Source organism: Nanorana parkeri, unplaced genomic scaffold (assembly GCF_000935625.1).
Source record: "Nanorana parkeri isolate BGI_ZX_2015 unplaced genomic scaffold, ASM93562v1 scaffold90, whole genome shotgun sequence".
In the NCBI taxonomy this organism is placed as follows: domain Eukaryota; kingdom Metazoa; phylum Chordata; class Amphibia; order Anura; family Dicroglossidae; genus Nanorana; species Nanorana parkeri.
Genome location: NW_017306358.1, coordinates 1,381,903 through 1,407,875, shown reverse-complemented (window position 1 = coordinate 1,407,875; position 25,973 = coordinate 1,381,903). Strand labels below are relative to the sequence as shown.

The window sequence follows — 25,973 nt, the reverse complement described above, 5'->3', positions numbered from 1 at the left end:
TGGTTTTGCTACATATTTAATGAGAAAGAATGCAAAAAAGTAACACTACTATTTTACTAGCAAGAAAAATGTGATTGGGCCTTTTTATCTAGAACATGCAACATTCACTGTTAAGACCCCACAAAATACATACAAAAAAAGTATCGTTTATTGTAATCGCCATCTGTCAAACTCCATTTTTGTATAGTGCATTTGTCATGCAGAACTAACCACTGGCTAATAAGACATTTTGACACATCTCTTAACCAAACATATAGTTTAGTGCAATGCTCTCTCTTAGTATAACACAAGGCTCTTTGGCATCACTGCACACTTCCTCAGGACCTATAAATGTGTTAACACGTAGAATTTTATTCACCAAAATTAGACCAGTGCTGTCTCTACTTAGCTAATGTGAAAAATCATATCCGCAAAAGATGGCATAAACAACAATTACACTAACTGCATTTACACAATTAGCATAATAATTCACAAAAGCTTGTTTACTTCGATATTTAGACAGATATATGATAAGGAGATGCCAGAGCAGCAACACTACATACATTGTAGAGTTCATTCCTTCCTATGACTGGCCATTGTTGAAAGTATGACAAGCTTGTGTATGTGGCATTGTCTGTGATTTCAGAATTGCTCTACTGTAGGTGATTGAAAATGATGACCCTTTTACTGCCAAGTGTGGTGGTTTATTTGTTAAAATTGAATTTCAGTGATCTATTGAAAAGTGGTTTTCATTGGACCTCTAGGTTTGAATGTTTATGTTTTGATACCCATCGGCAGTAAATTATCATGAAACGCGTCCCTTTCTGTATCAGGGTTATATCTGTATTTCCCCGCTTCTGCTAGCCATTCCCATAACATTCCATCCCTGGTGTCTTCTCCAAGCATCTAATTCAGAGTAATGTTTGTTGTCTCTGTGCATTGCTTTGATAAACCATTATAATCTGTTGAGATAATGGAAAGGGTAGCGACCTCTGTTCAAAGGGCCGTCATTTGTGGCCTCTAATCAGATTTCATCTTCTTTACATGACTTCAGTATATGGAAACCTGATTGGTTGGATTGCTGTGTGTAAACATAACGGGTTATTCACAAAAGGGTGGAGAATGCAGGAGAAGTGAACAATCTAGACCAAAATAGCTGATTTGGAAAAATGTTCCAATTCAGCTCACTTTCCAGTTCAGCTATATTGTCCTAGATTGTTCACGTCTCCTGCCTTCTCCAAACTCTTCACCCGTTTGTGAATAACCCTGATAGTCTTATAACATTTTCCTTTGTGTGTTAGTTAGCTGTACAGAGATTTAGCATTGTCTGTTGGTAGAGATGTGGGGAACAGGCTATGGCACCAGGTAGGGGCAGGAGTCTTTTGTGTTTTACCTAGCTTGAAAGTGGGCAGTTCTAATCTTCTGTTAATACCTTCCTTGTACCTTTCTGTTTTGTTAAAAGAAAATAATATTTTTTTAGTTTATGTAGTAGTGCAAAAAAAAATGAAATCACAGAAATACATTTAGGTTTTTTTTTTAGAAGGGGAGTTGATCACTATTATTTTTTCAGGACAAAACAAAACTCCCGTGTACCAGAACCATCACCATCGTTCCGAAGAAAAACCTATGACAGGGCTGGGGAGAAGACCGGTAAAACCAAAGAACAAAAATTGTACGTATTCTTTGTTGGGTGCCTAAAATACCATCATTCTATACATGATGTTACTTTCTACTTTAGCTTTCTCAGCAGGATTCTGATCTCTTTTACATGCTGTGCTGGTGTAGCTTTATAGACAAGACAGCGGCCTTTAAGTGGCACTTGACATTTTAAACATAATATTAATTGAGCCAGCTACACAGCATTCTGCAAATGTATGCAAGTGCCAAAACCTATTGTTTCACCCTTGCAGTTCAGGTTTGTCTGGTTTGTTTTTGTGTAGGCCTGCATATTTTCCTACTAGGAACTGCCTTTCATTCACCACACTTTTGTTTTTTATAAATCATCATCTTAATAAGCGTATGAAGAGCAGGCTTGCATATCATGAGTCATGTTACTTTACTGACCTTCATATTTAATATGCTAATGAAGTGTGCATTCCGTGTTGTTGTTTTGTTTTTTTTCTTATAGCTCAGATTCTGGAACATCAGAGGCTAGTCTGTCACCTCCTTCTTCCCCTACAAGCCGATCCCGTAATGAAATGAATGTTTTTAGTCGCCTCACAGTCTCTCAGGGAAACTCAACATGTCAGCAGGATAAGTAAGTCACAGGACAGTCACCCCCCCTATTGGTGGGCATTAAAAAGAGATATCATTTTTTTAATACAAGCTTAGTGTCAATTAAAATTTTGTTAAATAGAATTGAATGATCTCTTTCGCAAATAAATCCATATCCTATATGGTATTGCTTTCTGTATGCATACCCTGGAGCACATATGTAGCTCATCTGCAGCCTTCTTGTCCATTCAAACCCACTGACATCCATTCTTTATTGGTGCTTGGGGAGATGTAGCCATGCCCTCTACTGTATATAAACTAGATTTTTCTGTAGGTGAGTCTTCAGATAATGTTTTCAGAAACCCAAATGTAGTGGAATTTAGCTTAAATATCAAAGCACCGTCTTCATACTGACCATGTTAAATCTGGATGCTAAATACCCAACATTGTATTTGTACAGTGTAGTATACTAGCAAGCACATGCCTTACTATAGAGGCTGTGGTATGACTGAGTTGTTGCACTCAATGTAGCTTTAAACCCCTTAGTGAAGGAAGCAATCCTTTTTCTATTTCCTCCAATTTTTCAATATCTTATTCTGCCCTTTCCATCAAAAAAAGCAATTTGTATATATTTTCATTTTGAATGCTAAGAAACTAATTTCTACCATGAATACTGAATGTTTTAATTAGTTGTGTAAATGTTCTATGTTACTTTAAATAATGTATTAATTTAACTTTACCATTTTGCCACTGTCATGTACTAAATATTGATGTTTTTTTTTTTAATCGTTCTCTGTTTAGTGTGATAGTTTGATTATATTAACTAATGCTGACTATTTACTCTATTAGCCAGTTTTCACTGTCTGTGTATTAGATCTGCATGTGTCAAACTTACAGGTTCTTGGACTGGAACCGTACTACTGGCTTTGAGTGTGGAATGTCTGAGGAAAGAATTGTCTTAAGACAGCACCTGTTTTATCATTGTAATGAGTGTAAATTTGATACAGACACATACTGATACATTTCTACCCAGCAGCACCTGAAATGAAACCTGTACTGAGAGAAATATTGAGGCTGGCATTGCTGACTTCCTGTTGAAAATGCTAGTTAAATGGCTGTTGTATCTTACCTACTATCTCACGTACCAGTCAAGAACATGTATGCAGCAGTAAAGTCAGATCTGATGGAAAGAAATATAGGGGCTCCCATTTCTCATCTCTTTTTGAAAATTGCTACCGTAGTTGCAGTATTTTGAGTCATGGACCTGGAGCAAGTAAATAGCAACTGAAGTCAGAACTCCTAATCTGCATTTGTATTTCAGGGCCATGATTTAGAAAGTTCTAACATTGCTCTCCTTCTGGAATGTACCGCAGATTTAGACCCCTCTTATTACTACAATTAAAGATGCGTCACACACAGGAACTATGGGGAACAAAAGTAGCCACCCTCTAGAAGGAAGGACAGTGTCAGCATGAATTCAGAGATGACTAGAGTATCTACAGAAGAGTGATGCACAAATAAGAAATCAAAAGATCTCGCTGCACTCCTTACCGAAGAGAAAAGACCCGTGCAGACGGGTGGGTGCTTGTAGTGGCCACGGATGGCACCGTGATAAGATCAGAAAGAAAAATAACGTCACCAGCACTCCAAAGTATAATCAAGCAATAGTCCATTTATTGGCACATTGCCATTCAAATGCAAGCGCTTTCGGGGCCTCAGAGGGTCCCCTTCATCAGGAATCCAGCCACAGGGGAGTGGCTGGATTCCCCCCTCCCTGCTCCGATCCTCCAGCGCTGACTGGCGGAACGGACGGGGGAGGGGGCGGGTACAGCTGGCTCTGCCTCTAGATAGGCAGAGCCAGCTGTCACTCACGCAGCTGGGCGGATCCAGACATAATTGTCGCGATCCGCTTCAGCTGCGGCCTCTCAGTATACCGCGAGCTGTAGTTTGCGGTATACTGCGTCGTCTCATTATACTGCAAGCTGTAGCTCGCGGTATACTGAGCTTAGGGTGACGGGAGGACGCTAGTTTGTGTCCTCCCGTTACCCTAAGGAGAACTATGGGGAAAAGCCCTAACCCCATAGTTATCCTTTTAATAATAAAAGTACTTGAATGCAATTTTAGGATTTAACTCCTGAGTTTAGTGTCACTTTCAGTAACCTCCAAATACTATCCTTTACCTCCATTAACTCTCTGGTCCACACTCGCCTCTGGCCAGCAAATTCAAAACCACATCCCAACTCACATTTACATTGCCAGCTACAATCTCACCACCATTCAGGACTGACTCCTGATCATCTTTGCCCAACAAGCTCCATTCATCACACTCACAGCTTACTTATGGGCCATCAACATTCATTTACCCTCATTATGATCTCGTTATTTTATTGTTTATCCGATTAACCGATTAATCGAACTTAATAATCGGCTAACTAATCGATTTTGAAAATAATCGTTAGCTGCAGCTCTAATCAAAGCTGTACTCTTCATGGAAAGTTATTTTTACTCTCTGCTCTCAAACTTCCAATTATCCCATGGGGAAATTTTGGAAATCTTTATCATCATTATTATTTCTAATAGTTATTTTCCACAAAACTACCCATTCTGGAACAAACACACTTTTTCTTGTTTAACATAAAACACTTTGTGAAATTTTTGTGGGTATAATAAATACGAAAGTAGTATCCCTCTTTCTGTATTGATTTGGGCCAGATTTCCTCTAAAATAAGGTTTGCCTGCTTGTTCTAGTGCTGTGTATCTGGGAAGTCACACTTTGGTGGGCATCTTTATATGTACTCCTTAACAGAACAGCTTATCAGCTGCTGGCAGCTGCACTACATGGAAAGTATATTTACCACATATCTTATGCTACCCACAAATCCCTGGTTATTATAAGTACGCAAAGTAAAATGTAGGAAATCTTTGGCTGCTGTAATGCCCAGTAATCATTTTTAACAGTGTTCGTAACAGAAATCGAGAATACTGTCTGCGGATAAAGACCAAATGCTCCATCTTGTGTACCCATTTATTTTCCTTTCAAACTTATTTGTTTGATGCCACCTTGCCCTGCAAGGAGAAGGATCAAATTGTCACTCAAAGCAAATCTGTCACAGTATATGGTTTTAAAAATCCTGTGCATAGTTTTTACAATTACATCAATAAAATGTGCTTATATAAGAACCCATTCACACCAGGGCGGATGCGAATCAGAGCGGTTACCGCGCTGATCCAAAAAGGGAGGTTTTGGGAGTATTTAATTGTGTTTCAGCGCTGAAACACAATTTAAAAACGCCCCAAATCACGCTGATAAGAGCGGCTCCATTGCAAACTGTATGGAAACTGCACTGATCAACGCGACAAAAATAGTGTAGGAAGCAGTTCGGACGGGGAGCGGTTCGGCTCGTGTGGTCGCATGAACTGTCCCCATAGCAATGTATGGGATCATTCATGTTGGCCGAACCGCTACTGTGTGAATGGGGTCTAATAATTGTGTAAGCCTGTAATGTCCCTCCTACTTAGAGCTTGAGAAGGGAGTCTCCCACAACTGAGACAGAAAAGTGACTGTGTGCTCAGTATGTGTTACAGAAGCCGTCTGTCCATCTGCCTTTTGTTTTGTTTGCTAATACTGAGGGCATACATGAGGGGTTTACACCATATCATCTTTTCTCATCTCAAACTTCAAGCTACTAGTTTACAAACCATTTTTAACATACTAATCTATAGCATCCATTTTGCATCTGGCCTAAAGTAAACGTGTTCTAAAACCAATAAAGAGGTTGAAAGAAAACAGAAAATGGTGCTTGGGCATGTTTTCCTTCCCAAGTCTACTGACATGCCCATGTTTGGAGGGGATATTTAGGGAAACTTTATGTGCTGCCGTATTTTAGGTTTCTGCCAATAACTTTTGTTTTCTTTCACAAGTTTAACTTGAACAGGTTTACTTTAAAAAGCTGTATGTAAGATATATAATAATATGTTGCAGAACGTTAACTAAGTGTTCATATTGATAGATGGAAGTCTGCTTTTCTCCCTTATTTTAAAAAAATAGATAAATAAATTTAGATTTAAGGAATGCTCAATAGTTCTTTTATGATACCTGTTAAAAACCCAAATTATCGATTCTAAGGGGATAACATGGTTTCATTTGTTTTTCTGTAAAGGAAAAGTCCATCCAAAAGTGATATTTTAGCTACAGAGTCTTAATTTGTATTGCTCACTGTGTTATGTCATAGGGACCCCATTAGTAACCCACCCGTAGTTTGCACCTGCACTCCCACCCTCTTTGGAGTCTACCTCCCATGCTAAATCACAATATACACAGAGTAGGACCCTTTTGTAATTATTACTGTTTATTATACAGGATTTATATAGCACAGTTTGCCCAGCACTTACAAAATGGCACAGTTACAATACAGGAGGGTTAGGCAGGCCCTACTCTTGGTCAGTGTAGGGGATGGGCGAAGTTCTGGAGGTGTTAAGGGAGCTAGAGAGCAGGAGGTCTTGAGAGGATGGTTTGGGTGATATTTTGAGTTGAGGTAGGTGATGTAGTTTGGGGCAGAGTTGTAGATGGCTTTGTATGTTGTATATGGCTCTGTATGTTAGTATTTTTAATTTTCTTTTTTCGTTTGGGCAAGTGGAGGGATTTGCAGAGAGGGGAGGTGGCAGACACTGAATGGATGAGTCTGGCAGCAGTATTCATGATAGACTAAAGGAGTTGATAGCCTTTTGTAGTGATGGACCAACAAGAAAGGAGTTACAATAGTTGAGGTGAGAGATTACAAGGGAGTGAATTAGAAGCTTTTGTTGTGTCATTTGTTAAAAATGACAAAACGAATTTTAGAAATATTGTGGAGGTGGAGTCGGCAAGATTGGCATAGTGATAAGATGTGGGGCTGAAAGGAGAGATGAGAATCAAAGATGATACCAAGCACCCTGGCTTCAGGGTAGCGGTCGATTGTTGTGCTGTTGATTATGATGGAAAAGTCAGGGAGGGGACAGTTTGGAACAGGTTGAGTTAGAGGAAGTGCCATGACATCCATGATGAAATGTCAGTGAGTAGATTAGTGATGTGTGAGAAGACAGAAGCAGTGAAGAGATGGATTTAGGTGTTCTAATTGTGATTGTACTGTAGGTGTGCATACCTGCCTCTCTACATAAATCACCAATAGATCCAACAAAGCCTTGTTTTGATTCTCCTACCAAAAACTCAATTACCATTTTTTGATGGACTGACCCTTTCTTAACCAAGGGTTTTTATTTCTTTGTTTACAGTGGTGGCACTACAGTGAGTGCAATGGCGTCTGGATTATCATAAATGAAAGGCCCCATTGGCACCACTGCTGTTGTCCTAAAGACCTTCTCAGATTCCTATGTTTGTAGGTACTCTGATGACCATCTTCTATGTTGGGAACAAAGTACAGAGTCTCACATGTAGGAGTCCATACCATTAAAGTGTGGTAATATACTCGCTGTACTGCTATTGACTGGGTAAAGATTAGCATGCGTGTAGTATGCGAACATAGTGCTACTTAAACAAGGGCCCACATCTTAATGTAGTCTGGAGACCAATACAGGTTGTTTGGACCGTGTAAGCACAAAAACACCATGTCCGTGCACTATGTCGTCTATTTCCTATCCAGCTAGTAGTCTTTATCTTTCTGATATCTGTATTCTTTCCCCTTGCGCTCTACTACTGATCTTTATAGGTCTGATGAAAGTGATTCCTCTCTGTCCGAGGTACACAGGTACAAATTTCCTTCCTTCTACACCTATTTTCTTTGTTGCAAGTAACGCTGCTCTGCATGATGCCGATTTATTTTTGTTTGCTCCATGTTTACTACCAATTTGGTGCCCAATATCCAGTGTGTAAGATTTGATCTGTTTAGAATTTTTTTTTTTTTTTTGGCAGCTTGTGTTATTGTGTTGCATGCTACTTTTAACGGCTTTTTTTAGTATTACAGGAAGGTGGTGTATTGACAATTGTGCTTACTTTTTATGTTTTACAACTGTATAGCATGCTATATTATGTGTATTTTTTCCACAGTGAATGTGTAAGTTACTTGTCTTCGTAATGTTACTAAACAAAATTGTATATTCGCTTAACAATGTTGGCCTGCTGGTAGGCAACATTACACATTCAATTTATTGAAAAAACCTATTTAGAGAGCCAAAGCAGGACTAAAGGCATGCAGGCAATAGAGGGTCCTTAATATTTCTTAGATTTTATAAAGGTCACATTGCAAGTAATAATTGTTCCTTTTAAGGCCAAGTCCCAACAAAACTGATGGAAGGTTAGGTTTTGGATAAGCCAGTAGCATCTGATCTATCTTCATCTATATTTCAGCTTTTGCATTAATGATGGTATTACAAGTATATTCAAGTGTGTTCTGCTCCCTTGCCGGGATAAAGCTCACTGCTAAAATCCGCAGACGATGCAAGAATCTAGCGGGTGGGATAACCTTTGAACTTTGTACATACAGGCTTCAGTATGTGAAAGAAGTATACACAGCAGGCATTTACAAAGTATTTGCAAAGCTTTCAGCAAGTTTCAAGCATCTTTGTTGAAGCCTTTAAAGTTGAACCCCAGGGAAATTGAAAAACTACCAATGAAGTGGAGCTTCCCCAAACTGCAAGGGTTAAATACTCGTTTTTCTCTAGGGGAACATTAAAGACGTTTTATTTGCTTTATCCCTCGCTCCCCTGAGCAGCCAGCACTTTCCTCTTCCCTCCAATAGTCCAGGTTGTGGGTGGGCTCTCAGCATCCTCACGTACAATACAGGACTGCTGGTTCTGCAATGTATGTAATGACATCGGAGTGCGACTGACGGAGAAAGTGCCAAAGATGTTTATGTTTGATGACGTATTTTTCATGTTTCCCTAGAAATAAAAAGCATATAATCCTTGCAGTTAAGGGTGAGCCCCACTGCAGGGTAGTTTTCTTTTTTAATTCTCCAGAGTTAAACTTTAAAACCACTTTTAGTTCAGTTATGGGGGGTGCTAAACATAGATCTTAACAGGTGTGCTGACTGCCACTTTAAACATGTTTTTAGCAGGTTTTCAACAAGGATCAAGTGGTGGTAAAGCTTATGGAAGCTTAGCAGCTAGTTTAAAGTGACAGTCAGCATTGTTTAATATCTGTATTTAACTGCCCCCAAACAGGGGCAAAAGGGTGATTTAAAATCTTCAACAAAGCTGCTTGAAGGTGACTGAAAGCTTTAAACATGCTTTGTAAAAGCTTGATACACACACTATTCTTATACAAGCTGAAGCTCATAATGTGATTTACTTTCTAATCTTTGTCATTAGGAGTCTGAAACAGCCCTAAGAGTGTAGATAGTTCATGGAGACATGAAGACACTGATATTCAGTAAAGTTCTTCTTCAATTGTGCAGCCTTTTAATCACAGTTTGGCATCCTTAACTGATAACATAATGGATAACTCTTTCTATGTTGTGTAAAGAGAAGCCTGAGACTTTCCCTTTATGCTACCAAGCCTGATGACATAAAGTAATTTTAGATATTAGTGACTGCTGCATGTGTAGATAAACATGTCTGGAAGCTGAGAACCCGGAGTTGTGAGATTTCTTGTAATGAGCAATGTTAACACATGTGTCTTTTTCCCATCTCTAGGGGCATAATTAACCCATTTCCTACTAGCAAAAGCAGCAAGACATCCCTTGTACAGTGTATGCATATAGCTGAAGGGCACAACAAGGCTGTGCTTTGTGTAGATGCTACTGATGATCTTCTTTTCACTGGATCTAAAGGTCAGCCACATTATTTCCACTTGTATAAATATTTGCGGACAGCCAATATTGTATGACATTCTGATCGGTGCTGCGTGCCATTGGTCTTAACTATTTTACTTTACATTAGTACACTTTAGCCTTTAATATAATCTACACTGTAGCACCTTTTTTTTTTTTTACATTGTTGTATATTACTGCATAACTATCCCTTTATGACTATGGCCACTTTTTCCTTTTTGAATATGCAACATGGAGTGGTGTTACCAAATAACACAGGGGCAATTATTATTTTTTTGATCCATAAGCTATAAAAGAGATTATTGGTTTTATTATTGGTTATGGAAGCCATTCAAACCCTTCTAGTCAATTTGAAATTCTCAGAAAAATAGCAGCTGTAGTCTAGTTGCTATGGGCATCAGACTTAGTTTTATCTATTTTTTTTTTTATTAGTAAGTGACAAAAGTCGGGTATTGTATCCTGAAAAAGTGTGACTAAAGCTCACCATAAATACAATCTGCCTGTTTTGAAGTGTAGCCGTAGACATTAGATGATCTGAAGGTTATGACTGTGTCTCTAGCTTTTAGATTTGCGGTCTTCATTTATATAGTACAGGTAGATAAGCAATTCACAAAACAAGTATTTGTAAAAGCTTAGGATTCTGTCCAGGATGAATAAGCACCATTGCTACTCCACCTAGTTTAGAAGTAAGCATCGTAAATACATTAGGGGTCTTGGACTTTATGTAGACCCCTGATGTCTCCATAAAGAGGACCTGTCACATATTTTGCTATCACATAGAGTGGTTTCTCAGCCCCCTCTGTGATAGCAATAAAGTTAAGTGGGAAAAAAAAATAGGAAAAAATTTTAAAGTTTTCCCCCAAATTTTTTTAGTTACACATAAAAAAGAATTAAAAAAAACCATTTTTTTTTAAAAGTCCCCACCCCTACCTACACACATGTAAACATGCGTCAGGTGCGCATACCTGCGGAAACGACGATTGTGCCCATTTTGCTGCACATGTTACATATCGCCGCGAACGTCGGAATGAGAGCAATAATTCTAGGGCCATCAATCACTGATAACACTAAACTGATGAGCAGTAAAAGCTTTTAAAGCGTCGCCTATGGCCAATTTTGGGTATGCTAGTTTTTTGCGGTTTCGCGAGTGCGGGCAATTTTTAAGCTTGACATGTTTGGTGTCTATTTACCCGACGTGACCCCGACTTTTATATTTTACCAAAAAAGTGGGTAATATTAGTTGTTTTATAACATAATGTAAAAAAAAACTTTTCAGTAATTTCTCCTGAATATAGTAAAAAATAAAACCCGTAGTGGTGATTAAATACCACCAAAAGAAAGCTCTATCTGTCCCCAAAAAATGGTATAAAATTAATTTCAGTACAGCGTTGCATGACGGAATAAATGTCAGTCAAAGTACCACAGCGCTGAACACTGAAAATGGCCTGGCCAGGAAGGGTGTCTAAACACCTAGTCTTCAAGCGGTTAAACATACTCCATCAAAATTAATTTTGTAAGTGTTTATCTAATTTAATAATTGGGGGGTGAGGTCTCAGTCACCCTGGGATGAGCTTTGGGAAGTGCTATTTTTGGAGTGACTAAGGTGGCGTAGAGGCTCAGTGTTACCTCTAAAGAGTTTCAGGCATCTGTTGCACTTAATAGTATATGGCTATAAGGAAACCATTCCACTAACATATTTTAAAAAATTATTAAATTAGCAAGAGTGCTGTTTATGGTATCCACAGAATGCCATAAAATCCAAATGTATGATGAAATCGTTAAACGATATATGTCAAAGTTATTTTTACTTGTCTGTATAACTGGACACTTGTCGTTTAGTTTGGTAACTGTGGCTGGGTATTTCCACTTCAGTGTATTAACAGACCTGTGGACTTAAAACTGCTTTTTAGAAGACTGATCTGTATTAAATAAAAGAAGAGAAAATAACCTTTTGTAAGAGCTATAACTGGGGGAAGAAGAACAGTACCAAAAGGGCCAATGGTAATGGAAGCCCAAAGGCATTTACCTGTGTTAAAATATTTACCGGTTCAAAACAGCCAGTAAAGGAATGGGCCAGTGTTGGCGGCAGTGAACTGAAGGAACCAGTAACCCTTGTTGCTGTTTTAAAATGAGGAGCTAGTGCTGGGAGCAAGGAGTTGAGATTGGGGTGTTTTTATGTTCTGTACTGTGTCTCTGTTTTGGAGGCAGTCATCTTGGTAGAAGCATGGCTTTGCTTCCTCATGTCAGAGTCTCTAAGGAAGGGGAGCAGTGAGCAACACAGTAACGACATCACAAACTCTTTCTCCAAATCTCATATTCAGAGGCTCCAATCTGCATGCAGAGGCACAATGCTTTAGATCTTACACTGCATATATACAGCTCTAAGGTTGTAGGTACATGATTGCCTAGGCACATTCACATACCAGGAAAAGTACAGCTGTTTTTTAGAAGAAATTCCAGGAAAAAAGGTATAGTTTCAGGGTACTGCTTATGCAAAATTTCTAAATGTTCCCATAACATAGCAAAGCTTCACTTTTTGAGTTCAGTTCCACTTTAGGACCATCTGGATGTTCCACAACACTACTGTGACAATGCCCTGTGCATAGGTGAGGCACAAGTTGAATTCATCAGTAAAAGTAGACATTATTATGTTTGGTGATAGTTTTCTGGAGCCGCCTTACTTGGCAACCTAATTGTTCCATCACAGATAAAAGTAAATGAAACAATTGTTTGCGTAGTTGCAATTCATTCTCATTCAGTAATAAACTTGATAAAGAGGGAAACAGGACTAGGGAAATGCTACTTAAAAATGACAGTTGATGCCTAGCTTTTGAGGTTTTCTCTAGTTGTCAATGGAACTGTCTCCAAAAAAAATAATGATAAAAGTCCTGCTGGCTCCTAGATTGGTAAAGGCCGGCCACAGGATCTCATATTAATGTGTCCACCTCCTGGTTTATAGCAATATAAAATTGTCAGATTTCTGAACAGCTTTGGGTTATTCAGCATCTCTGGCCTGCTGGTGCTTTAAAGTCAGTTATGATAATTACATGAAACACTTCAAAATGAGCTGTTATTGTGCATTTATGTTTTAATAGTGGTTAGTTATACACCCAGCATTGCTATAATTTCTCTACCCTCAGTTTTAACATTGGCAATTCTCTTGAGACACTTCAGGCAGGCTTCAGCAGTAAACAAAACATCTCCGTGTGCATTTTATAGACAGATGTTTTCAGTTCCTAAATCAGATAAATGCCATTTGAGTTTTTAATGATTTTAGCTCCAGAAAATGCATTGAGTCATTGATTTTAGTTTCTCCAGCACTAGCTCCAAATGGAAAATAAACATTTAAAAACACTTAAAAGAGCTGTCTCCTGGGGAAAAGTATTTTTTTTTTTTACATTTACATACATGTGTAAATGGAGAGCTGAGAATTGAAAGTGATGGATCATGTTGAGGAATATATGTTTGAATAAAGAAATGAGACGGTGATATTTACCAAACCCTAATGTGTTCTGAAATAGAGACATGTTTTCCTAAATTTCACTGAGGAGTCATTATTTACCGATGCAGAAAACCTTTTAACGTGTCAAGCTCCTTTTTCTTCCTGTTTTAATTATTTGTGCATGTAGGTTGTTGGGCTTCACTTACTATTTTATTTGGCTTTGACTGCTTAACTGTATTTTGGCTCCTGAGGTAATGGTTGGAAATGCATAGTATTATAGTAGATAATGCCACATTAAAAAAACTGCCCACAAACAGTGATCTTTTGACCAGTACAAATTCTTAATTGAAGTGTTTGGCTGTGCTGGGGCAATGTTTACATCTAAATGTATGTTTTTCTGTTTTTATTTATTTTATGTTTATTTTTTCCTCAGACCGTACTTGTAAAGTGTGGAATCTTGTCACCGGACAGGAAATTATGTCACTTGGAGGTCATCCGAATAATGTGGTTTCAGTAAAGTATTGTAACTACACAAGTCTAGTGTTCACAGTTTCAACATCTTACATTAAGGTGTGGGACATCCGAGATTCTGCAAAATGCATAAAGACGCTTACGTACGTATTGTTTCTGCAACAAATTAAGCTTTATTTAATTTTACATTTTTTCACAAGTCAATTTTTTATTGTTGTGATAAGAAATATCAAACCGTTCTGCAATAAGCAAGTACATAAAAATAATGTAGCTAACATAAAGTATATTCTATACCAGAAGTGGAGGTGGGGGGGGGTTCAGGGAACAAGCCCCGGTGAGTCAAAGAAAAGAGTATTCTGAACACAGTGCATTGACGACAGGCCTCAACATGCATCCTTGGAAGGCAAGGGTGGGGTACAGCAGGCTGGTATGCCCGAACGTTGCTAAAAAGTTATATAGTCATCCTTTGGAATGAGTGGGCTCTACGCTACGGGGGACCTCAGCTCTAGACTGGGCTGAGGTTCTAGCGGTATAACTAATGCTTTGCACTGATATCAGGGGGTATGGTAGGAACAAGATCCAGTCAGGAGGCAGACTCAACAGAGTGATCGAATTCGGAGTTCGTGTGGAGCTGGGAGAGGAGGGAGGATCAAAGAGGATGGAAGGTAGGAAAAACCGAAGAAGGGCAGGGAGAGGGGAGAGAGGGTCATGGAGGGTTAGTCTGTAGCGGAGGGGAAAGTGGGGGACCTTCTTACGTTCATTCCCGCCCGCTTCCTGTATACCCAGAGATAACGAGAATGTGCGCTATAGGCGGGCAAGGGTATAGGGGGTATTAGTAATGGGCAGAGAAAGGGGGTAGGACCACAGAATGGAGAGAGCCAGGTATTACTGAATAAGGGTAACGTATGAGTCCGTGCCTTTAAATAGATGCCATGCTGTCCAAGTTTTCAGGTATTGAGGTGTGGTGTCTCTATCGTAAGCAATTCGTTCTTCCATGTGTGCCACAGTGTCAACCCGTGCTAGCCATTCACTGATTGTCGGTGGATGTGTCGACTTCCAATGTCAGGGGATGACGGTTTTGGCCGCATTCAGCAGGTGTATAACCAGAGATTTCTTGGTAATGTGGTGGGAGGCATTGAAGTGGAATAATAGGAGAGAGATTGCCGTGAATTCTAGTGTAACACCTGTTATAGTTTTTATGAGCGAGAGTATATCTGACCAAAAGGCTGAGATGAGGGTGCACGACCACCAAATGTGGAGGAGCATGCCAACGTCCTGTGAGCAGCGTCAGCAGGTGTTAGGGAAGATGCGGTGTAGTAGCTCGGGGTTTTGTACCACCTCAACCTCAATTTGTAGTTGGTTTCCTGGATCTGTACATTCATTGAGTCTTTCAACAAGAGTACGTCCATCCTCTCCCAATCTTGTGGGGTGGGGTTGGTAGATAAGTCTGCTTCCCATGCCTTAGTAGAAGGCGTGGATGGCATTGCGGAGGAGCCCGACAGTAAGGAGTAAGTCTCTGATACGGTGTGTGTAATCCTGCCAGGGGACGTGCAGAGCTGTTCAAGGGCGGTAAGAGGGCGTGTAAAGTGTTGCTTTATTTTATTTTAATTAAGATTTGGTTTTGGTTTTTTTATGTATTATCTTCTACCTCTTGGTAATCCATACCCAAAGTACAATAATCTGGTATGTGAATACAGGCCCAGCCTGATAAGATAGCCAAGGCAGTTTCTGAAATTCACGAGAGTGTTTGTGATGTGGGAGTTCTAGTGGAATTCATAGGATAACAAGAATGCTTTAAATGGTAAAGTTCTTTTACTTGCCACCTAGCAATTTACGGAGTCCAATCCAATTCATAAATGATTTTGCATTTGTAGGTTTAGATTATTTAGCATTTGTAAGCTTGGCATTGATCATTTATAAATGTGGGCTCTTTTTTTGTAGTATGGCCCCAATAAACCTCCCCTTTATGTAATCTAAAGAGGTTTTGTGTTAAATAGTGCCATACACTGTTTTCCTCTATCTACCTGCCATTGGTGGGAGGGATGAAGGACATTGCTGAAAGTGGACAACAGTGGTGAACAGTATATTTTTATAGTGTATTTTTCTTAAATCTCAACTCCATAGTTAAGTACAAAGTAATGCTTATTTCATATTTCTTGAGTGTATTAGTCATTTTAACATAGTTAGGAGTTTATGTAACAGGTTGTATATCCTTTGACATAAGGTCTTCCGGTCAAGTCACGGCTTGGGATTCGTGTGCTGGAAGTCAGAGCAGGACAGTGACCATTCCTCCGGGTGAAAATCAAATTAACCAGATTGCACTAAATCCAACGGGTACCTTCCTGTATGCAGCAGCTGGAAATGCAGTGAGAATGTGGGACCTGAAAAGGTAATTCATTTTTAAAATTATGGAATTATGTATTTTTTAATTCTGGGTCCTTGTAATCATTGGTGTTGAAAGAGGACAAGGAAGGATATAATTAAATAAAAAAGAAGCTAACAATATCATGGACCTTTTAAATGCATTGTTTTATAAAATGCACAATATAATAAATAATATCTGCATATTGGCAATTGCCCTAAAAGAAAATGAAGAATGTGAAATAAATATGTTTTTAAATTTGTGATATTATTTTAGAATATTTTTGATGTGAGATGTAGAATTAGGGTCATTTAGAGAGGCTGCTTATTATTTTTTTGCCATTATTGGCTTCATCCAGGTATAAGCAAGTGATTATTCTACACCTGCTTGCCTCTGAAAAAGTTATAAAACTTGTTGAGCTGAAATGTAGTCAAACTTCTTTTTACTGTTCTGTGTTATTAGAAGTTTCTAGATAGCCAGCAAGGGTCAGCATAATGTCTGCCTCTTTCCTCAAATCAGCAGCCTGTTTCTATGTGGCCCTATTACCCTCCCTCGCTTACACCTGCCACTGGTCAATGCACATTTATTAACTTTTGCAATGAAGCCCACAGAGCATTGCATCTGCAATCGGTGTGTTGCAGGTGCAGTGGACAAGCTTTTGCAGTGTGTTCCCCCAGCCTTAGGTCTAAAGGTGGCCATACATTCCGATGATCGAACCGTCGTATGATTGTCGTACGGCGGCACCATCCTGCCCCGATTATCGAAAGGTTCAATCAGCGGTAGTTAAAAAAAACCACCTGGACGAATTGCGGTAATCGACTGCCCGTATTTTCGTTTGCACATGAGCAGTGTTAATCGTACGACTTTTGACGTACGGAAACACCACCAACATTGCGAAAATCGTACGATCGACTGAAGTTTTCTAACATGCAGGAAAGACAAAAGTCGTACGATTGTACTGGCGGTTGCATACTACCCATACACCTTACGATTGTCGTACGAAAAGTTGATCGCATACGATTATCGTAAGGTGTATGGGCACCTTTAGGCAGGTAAGGCCACACACAGCTTTGTTAAATTCAAACCATCAAATAATTATGCTTAAATATGCACTCTGCAATTCAGATAAGGGGATGTGACAGTTTGAGTTTTGGGGCAACTATATGCAACTATGCTTCATGTGACATCCCAAACATGGGTGTAACCTGAAACAGCCTAAAATGTGGACTTAGCCTTTAAAAGCAAATTGAGTATATTTGTGTATAGCGTCAATCAGGCAGTTGGTCTAAGATGCCTTTGAGGGAGAGCAGACGCTACGGTGGGTTGGATTTGTATTATCTTCTGTACTTTAAAACCAAGAGCAAGATGGTGTTCCCAGAACATCAGGTTACTGGTAAAAGAGCAGTTTATGAGCTATTGGTGACATGGGGTACTCCAACAATATCTGCATATAAAACTTAAAACAATTTGAGATTTTAAAAAATCTGCTGTGCAGTAGAGTACATTTTAAAAGCTTCACATTCATAAATACTGCTGTGGAAGGATGTCCTTGTTAAATAAAAGAATGTATACAGTACAGTGACTATATGCAGGAAATTACTCCTTACTAGATTTCTGTGATACTACCTTTCAAAAACTGAGATGATATTTTACTCCCCCAACAACCTCCCCCATGCACCTTTCCCTAACTTTCCCATTGAGGTTGATAACACAACGATCCCTCCTTCCCCCCTAAGCAGAGGTCCTAGGTGATCTTTGAATCCGACCTCACCTTTCTGCCCCACATGAGTGCATGCAACACCCCTCTACCAATCCCTCCAGTGGCTTTCCAGCTATATCTCCAACCTTGTTTCAAAGTATCACCCTAACAGTCCTTTCTGCTCCTCCCAAGACCTTCTGCTCTCTAGCTTCCTTGCCAACTCCTCCCATGCTCGCCTGCATGACTTGTCTAGAGTCTCTCCCATCCTCTGGAACTCCCCACCGCAGTCTATCTCCTACTCTGTCTGCCTTTTAGGTGATCACTAAAGACTCATCTCTTCAGTGAAGCCTATCCCACCTCTATCTAAGCACTGAACTTTCACTTTCTCAAACAATTCATCCCTACACAGCTACCGCCTCTTGTATCACTTTCCCCTCCTCTTTAGATTGTAAGCTTTCACGGGCAGGACCCTCCTTACCATCTTGTCTTGACTTGTATTGTATTGTAATTGTAATGTCATCCTTATATTATAAAGCGCTGTGCAAACTGTTGGCGCTAAATACATCCTGTATAATAATAATAATATTCTTACATACCCAAGATTACCCTTTTTTTCAATAATGGCACCTCTGTATTTTGTTATTTGCAATGCAGATATAAATATAAAAATGCTTTACAGAGATTATTAACAAACCGCTATTACAAGATATACTTTATACCAATAACAATAGGTTTACAGAGCAGTTTAAAGATAATGGAACAGGCTCTTAAGCAAACAGTTGAAAATCATATGGTCTGAAGGTTGCAACATGAGCTACAATGTCAAGCAAGGCTCAAGTGAACAAAATATTATATTACATTTTTTTTTAACTTTAAGAGTGCACAGTACAAAGTAGGTGTAACAAGTACATATACTTTTTTTGAACATTCTAAAGTGTGTCTAGTTTAAAGCGCTGCCTAATTTCCATAGAGACACTGCATAGTTTTGATAGGGTCACCAAAAGAAAGCTCTATCTGTCCCCAAAAAATGGTATAAAATTCATTTCAGTACAGCGTTGCATGACGGAATAAACGTCAGTCAAAGTATCGCAGCGCTGAATACTGAAAAATGGCCTGGCCAGGAAGGGGGTCTAAACACCTGGTCTTGAAGTGGTTAATAACTAGCAATATGTGTGAGCTCATGTAGAGAAACTGAATAATTCTAGGACTGATGATAATTATTACTGGGAACCATAACTAATGTGGGATTCTGAGTTTTGAAAAGCCTGCAATATTAAGTAAAGTGGTTTTGCTGTATTCATGAGTTCTGGGACTTTATACTGAATCTCTATAAAATAATGAAGCTGTTAAGTATTATTTAAATAACAGAGGGGAATTCTAATTTTCCTATTTTTTACTTGCTACGAGAGCGGCATCTCTTTCAAACTGTATAAATAACCTGGTTGTACTTTTTAAAGCACTGTTTACGTTCATAAGACCAATAAGATAATAAGGTAAGATTTGAAAATGAAAGAGAGGAGCTGATTGGTTGCCATGCAAAGCTGCTCCAGATTTTGTCTGCTCCATTGATAAATTCCCCTCAATGTATTTTAGTAAAGCTCATGTCAGGTGTCTTTTTTTTTTGTTCTTGCTGAGAAACTCAGTTATTCTCTATGGGATTGTTAACTGGCTAATTTTACAGCAAGCTGTAGCTCAGTTGCTCATTGAGTTTAAGCAGCATTTCATGTGTTGGTGACAAAAACGCCAGAGACAATTGCTCTTTGTTCACCTTGATGGTCAAATCTACAAACCACTTGGCTTAACTACAAATTGCTGTAGAAGAGAGATGTAGCAGAGCTCACTAACCAATGCTATAGTACTTGTTTAGCTTGTAACAGCAAACAATCTACAGAGGCTCTAGCAAATAAGTTGATGGCTACTTGTTGCTGTTAATAACTGGCATTCGTGATTAGTAGCAACCATATACTGTATCTCTGCAACAAAACTGCCTGTTTGACATCAGCTTAAAGGTTATGTTTTTATATGTGAATGGTGTACGTACATGCACTGTTTGTTTTATCCTCACCAGTTGGCATGATATTAAATAAACCCCTGAATTAATTTGTTCCTAGTATCAGGTTGTATCGTTCATTGTAAAACATTCTTTTTCGATTCCTAAGGTTTCAGTCTACGGGAAAATTAACTGGACATCTTGGGCCGGTCATGTGTTTAACTGCAGATCAGGTTGCCAGTGGCCAAGACTTAATCATCACAGGCTCAAAGGATCATTACATTAAGGTAACAGCTATCATTTTGTGCGAAATATGTTTTGCACTTCATATGGATCTGTAAGCTGTCATTTGGTTGTGTAATGCCAAATTGTTCAGTTAAACTGACTGAATACAAGAGTAAAATGGCGGATCATTATTTGTCGTCTTTTACATTTTTTTTCTGTTTAACTTAAATCGGTAAAAATGCCTATGAATTGAAGTAGTTATATGCCCAATGTGTACTGTATGTGTTGCATTCCATAACTGATAACCGCCTCTGTCCTCCAGTGCACAGTTCAACACTCTCCCTCCATTCAGGGTTACCCATCTGATTAGTGACCATACCTAAAAGAAGGGATGGTTTGTAAAGTTCTGTTTCATTAGTTGCCTCTTCTCTCCCAGCCTGCTGATTTAGCAGTAACAGAGAAGCTGCACATTGATGAAGTTATCTCTCTGTTCTCCATTTCTGTGATCCAACACCTGATGCTGTTCTGTTAATGGTAGCTATTATTTAACTGCATATATTTTGTCTGGCATGCAGGCTGCTATGCCCCATAGTGAGGGAATCACAGTACTGTGGGCCCTGCCTATAGATATAAAGCTGGTATACATTCTTTTTTTTTTTCTGTTAACAAAAGGGCAGAACGAAAAAAATAGAACAGCTTACGAGCGTTGTTGTGCGAATCCCAGTTTCCTTTGTATTCTGACTGCGGCCACTGTCCGAAAACCCAAACGGAGCTAGCAACTGTTTGGCTGCTAGTGCTGTCTGGCCAAGAATTGTCCGACCTGCGCTGATCGAGGGATGCCAGGCAGAAGGGTGCAGCAATTTTGAGTGTTTCATCGAGAACTGTCTGAATTTCAAAGCGTGTCTAGCCTACTTAAGTTCAGTGGTTCAAAATGAATAGGACTAAAAAAAAAACAGGGTGGTTCTTTCTCTCATAACACCAGCCCCAGTACAAGAACTTTGGCGCCCAGGAGCAGGAAGTCTGGGGGGTATGTACTGTAAACCACAACAGAACAGAAGGTCTGACAGATTGGCCCATGAATCAGCTGGTATTTTCAGATATCTGTTTATCAAGGGAGCCTGCTATTCATGGATGTATGTTCAACATATGCAACATGTGTAGTATGTATTTGTGCAGGTTTGGCGGCTCATCTCTACTATTTGTGTTTTCTCATTTAGTTTTTTGTTTTTTACACAGATGTTTGATATTTGTGAAGGAGCTCTTGGCGCTATAAGCCCTACACATTGTTTTGAGCCACCCCATTATGATGGCATTGAAGCAGTTGTCATCAGTGGAGAGAACCTTTTCAGTGGGTCCAGGGACAATGGATTAAAAAAATGGGACCTTACCCGAAAAGACCTTCTTTATGTAAGCTTGAACATTTGGTCTTTTTTTTTTTTTTTTAAACTTTGTGACAATTTTGTTGGTATGAGTAAAACTTTCTTTTTTTCTTTCCTCCAGCAAGTTCCAAATGCACACAAAGATTGGGTGTGTGCTCTTGGAATAGTGCCCAGTTGCCCTGTTCTTCTGAGTGGCTGTCGAGGAGGCATCCTGAAGCTCTGGAATGTAGATACGTTGGTGCCCATTGGAGAGGTCAAGGGTCATGATAGTCCCATAAATGCAATCTGCACCAACACAACACATATATTTACTGCATCAGAGTAAGGATTTGCATATTATTTTTCCTTACCTGCGTATATTACATACGTGTATAATATCAAAGCTATCTTACCCAGGAATGAATAGCTTAAGTATATTACAATTTTGCCATTACAGTTAGTAAATTCTGCTTATACTTCTTTATCTTTGTGGTTTTAACCACTTCAAGACCAGGTGTTTAGACCCCCTTCCTGGCCAGGCCATTTTTCAGTATTCAGCGCTGCAGTACTTTGACTGAAGTTTATTCCGTCATACAACGCTGTACTGAAATTAATTTTATACCATTTTTTGGGGACAGATAGAGCTTTATTTTGGTGGTATTTAATCACCACTGGGGTTTTTATTTTTTACTATAATTAGGAAAAATTAAAGAAAATTTTGGAAAAAAAAAAGTTTTATTTTACATTATGTTAGGAAACATTTATTATTACCCAGTTTTTTGGTAAAATATAAAAGTCAGGGTCACGTCGGATAAATAGACACCAAACATGTCAAGCTTTAAAATTGCACGCACCCGCGAAATCGCAGAAAACTACCATACCCAAAATTGGCCATAGGCGACACTTTAAAAGCTTTTACAGCTCATCAGTTTAGTGTTATCAGTGATTGATGGCCCTAGACTTATTGCTCTCACTGCGGCGATATGTAACATGTGCGGCGTAATAGGCGGAATCGTCGTTTTTGCACGTATGCGCCCCCGACGCATGTTTGCATGCGTTTATGTATGGGTGGGGACTTAAAATATATATTTTTTTGAAATTCTTTGTTATGTGTTACTTTACATTTTTATGTGATAGCAAAATATGTGACAGGTCCTCTTTATGGAGACATCAGGGGTCTCCAAGACCGGAAGTGGTTAAAATCCTTTTTTTTATGCCAGTGATAATCTGATACCAATTTAGTTATACCAAAAAAAAAAAACAATGTATACTTCTATGGGGCTTGTTCTTAAACCCCCCCATAGAGAAGTCAGATAACATGTATGATAGATTTGTTTTAATATACACTAACATTAAAATATTTTATGTTCAAAATTGTTTACATTATGAAGGAGAAGGAGCTTCCATGAACAATTGAAGTTAAATCAAAAAAATGTCCTTGTTTTGAGTAGGGTTGCAAATGATTAAAACCCCATCAGGGTCGTCCCCCCCCCCCCCCTTTTGTGTCCTGTTGGGACATTTCCTATAGCATCCTGTACCACAAACACAACAGGAAGTATAGGGAAATCTTGGCACCGGAACAGGTGTGCCCATTGGCCGTTTTCTCCCCATTGGCCGTTTTCTCCCCATTGGCCGTTTTCTCCCCAGCTTGTTCTGGCGACAGCTTTAAAGTTTTGAATTTGGTCACGTTCTGTAACCGTGACAGTAGTCACTAGGACAGATATTGAAGGTGAATCTCCCCATCACGGGTCAGAGCAATAGAAACCTTACAGGAGTTGTAATTTTTATCAGACTAAAAAAAATGCTTTTTATCTAGGTTAAATATTATTAGGTGTGTTGAAATAATATATATATAGTATGAAGAAATTGGTTATAGCCTCTGTATGAACTGACATAATTTTAAATAACCTTGCAGCAACAAGGAACGAGCAGATCACCTGTGTGTGTGTGTATACACTGTATAAATGTATGTAACAAAAAAAAAAATCTCTATTCTAAATATCTCATAAAGTAAAACCAGATACAGTTAGCCAACCAATTACACTGCAGTGCCTCTAGGTATGTTTGTTATTGAGTGCGGCAGGACTATATTATTATTTCCTTTTGTTAAATTGCATTATAATGATAAATTGTGCCCTTCAAAAAGACAACTGTACAGCAGATGGTTTAAGGTGCCCATACACCTTACGATTATCGGACGAAACTTTTCGTCCAATGATCGAACCGTCGTACGATTTTCGTACGACGGCCCCATCTTGCCCCGATGATCGCAAGATTAATTTAGCCGTGATTAACGAAAAGCACCTGGACGAAATGCGGTAAATGATTTGCCGTATTTTCGTTAGCGCAAGCGCAGTGTAGATCGTACGACTTTTGACGGACGGAAACGCCAGCAACCTTACGAAAATCGTACGATCTAGCAAAGTTTTCAAACATGCTTGACCGCCAAAAGTCGTACGATTGTACAGTACTATCGGTCGGGCACTCTATTCACACGTTACGATTGTCGTACGAAAAGTCGATCGCATACGATTATCGTACGATAATCGTAAGGTGTATGGGCACCTTTAGGCCCATGTGTGCTGTAAGGGCACAAGCGAGTGAGGCCCAGCTGTCTATAAATTGCCCTTTTGGTATAAGTGCAGATTATTTAAACTTGACCATACTTATGCTTGATGACATCTAACAAAGACACAGCAAGTATGCTCCTCTCTTTGTGCTAATGTACAATGCATGTAGGACAGAGACTTTATATGCTTACGACACCCCTGCAGCTTTTCCACACAATTTCTGCTCACTATTGTTCTTATGGACATTACTCTTATTTTCTTTATTGTAACCATTGGCCTCATGATTTGTGTTAATCCTTTTTATGTTGTTTGCAGCGACCAAACTGTGAGGATCTGGAAAGCTCATGGTTCACTGGACGGGCAGGCATCAGATGCTGGGGACACAAGTGAAGAGGTTGCCAGCAATTGAACTGGAAGCATCAAGATAAAGTCTTAAGGAGAAGCTGTGACAAACTGTTTACCGTTAGATTTATCTGGGCATTTGTTAAATTATAACTGCAACATTTAGTATATTGGAACTAACTGGAAATTGTGATCAACTGTACTGTTATTGTATTCTTAACAGCGGTAGGCTGCTTACCAAGTTTTGCACACATATTTACCAATCCTGCTGTTCTATAACCTAATATCAATTCCATTTTACTCACTGGCTGAAGAAAAAGACAAAACGGTTTGTTGTGTTTTAGTCATGGGTGCAAATGGTTTAAAGCTGTTTCCGTGTAGTTTCCAGTGGCACTGCTGTATTATGAGGTAAAGATAAGCAAGCAGATATAACATACAGGGTTTACTTGAAGTTCTTCTATAGTATCCACTATCGCATATACAAATTGTGTGCCTGTAGGTCTTATGTATCAAAACTGCCAAGGGATAGACACTTGTTATTGATGAACTAAAACTTCCATGATGCTTTTTGGTCAAACAGAAAATCAGCATGTGAGTTTTTCCAGCAGTACCTGATGTACCAAGTGTTCACTCCTTGTCAATAAAGCTTTGGTGTTGAATACCTTCCATTATACTTGACCAAAGTTCTGCTTTTCTGCACGTCCTTGTTCTCAGGATTTTATGTGCAGTAAATGTTTAAAGATTACACATTTCTTCTTTCCTCAAACAGTTAACCGTTTATGTGGCTGGAAGGTGAAGCTGTGTTGTATGATGAATGCGTGTCTCCTACTGTTAAAACAGAATTCTGCTTTAAATTATTTTTGTTCACTAGACTTTATTTTTTGTTCTTAAAATACTTATATTTTGTTCTTTCAGCTGCATAAGTTTGCTTCCTTCTAATTTAAAATGCTGCTAAATATATTTTGAATACTTTTTTTTTCATTTGAGAGTTTGAGTATTTTCTGTGGTAGAAAATGTATATAATTTTGGATGTAAAAATATCTTCAGCTCCTGCTTTGATTTTAAAATGACGTGTGAATCTGAAAAAAAATGCTTTCTTTTCTTAATCTTATTTTGTAAATTTGAAGCCTGCAAATTTAATATAGTTTTAATATTTGTGCATATTTTGTTTGTAGATTGAGATAACTTGTGACCTTCATCTAAGCTAATGCATGAATAAATACATGCACCAGAGCATTTGTCGTTGTTTGATTATGGGCAACTTTTTATAAAGTACATTTCTATGTTTTTTGCATAGATGATATAGTTACACTGGTCATCTCTAAGGTCAGCCATAGACATAGGAGCGCAATCAGACATGCAGTCTTGGTCAGACTTTCCATTATCATGAATGCTCAGCCTAGCCGATTAGGTGATGATGTGATTTATATGTGTGGCCCCTGAGCTTGACAGTGGAGTTCTCTCAGTTGGGTTTATGCGGCCACTTAGGCCACATTCACACTGCTAAGAGCCGGTCCGTACAGATCCGTGATGCGTGCACGGTCGCATCGGGAAG

At 39.0% G+C, this 25,973-nt stretch overlaps 1 protein-coding gene across 1 annotated transcript in view; it reads left to right on the top strand.

The window, feature by feature from the left end:
- Positions 1–25,666, top strand: part of KIF21A (kinesin family member 21A) — a 145,024-nt gene extending 119,358 nt beyond the window's left edge. Inside the window, exons 29-38 of the mRNA XM_018552516.1 lie at positions 1,550–1,651; positions 2,108–2,236; positions 7,899–7,939; positions 9,813–9,959; positions 13,835–14,015; positions 16,097–16,261; positions 20,093–20,210; positions 21,385–21,555; positions 21,649–21,848; positions 24,392–25,666. Of these exons, the coding sequence (XP_018408018.1) occupies positions 1,550–1,651; positions 2,108–2,236; positions 7,899–7,939; positions 9,813–9,959; positions 13,835–14,015; positions 16,097–16,261; positions 20,093–20,210; positions 21,385–21,555; positions 21,649–21,848; positions 24,392–24,485 (1,348 nt within the window). The 3' untranslated portion in view covers positions 24,486–25,666. The remainder of the gene's footprint in view (positions 1–1,549; positions 1,652–2,107; positions 2,237–7,898; positions 7,940–9,812; positions 9,960–13,834; positions 14,016–16,096; positions 16,262–20,092; positions 20,211–21,384; positions 21,556–21,648; positions 21,849–24,391) is intronic.
- Positions 25,667–25,973: the final 307 nt, after the last annotated feature.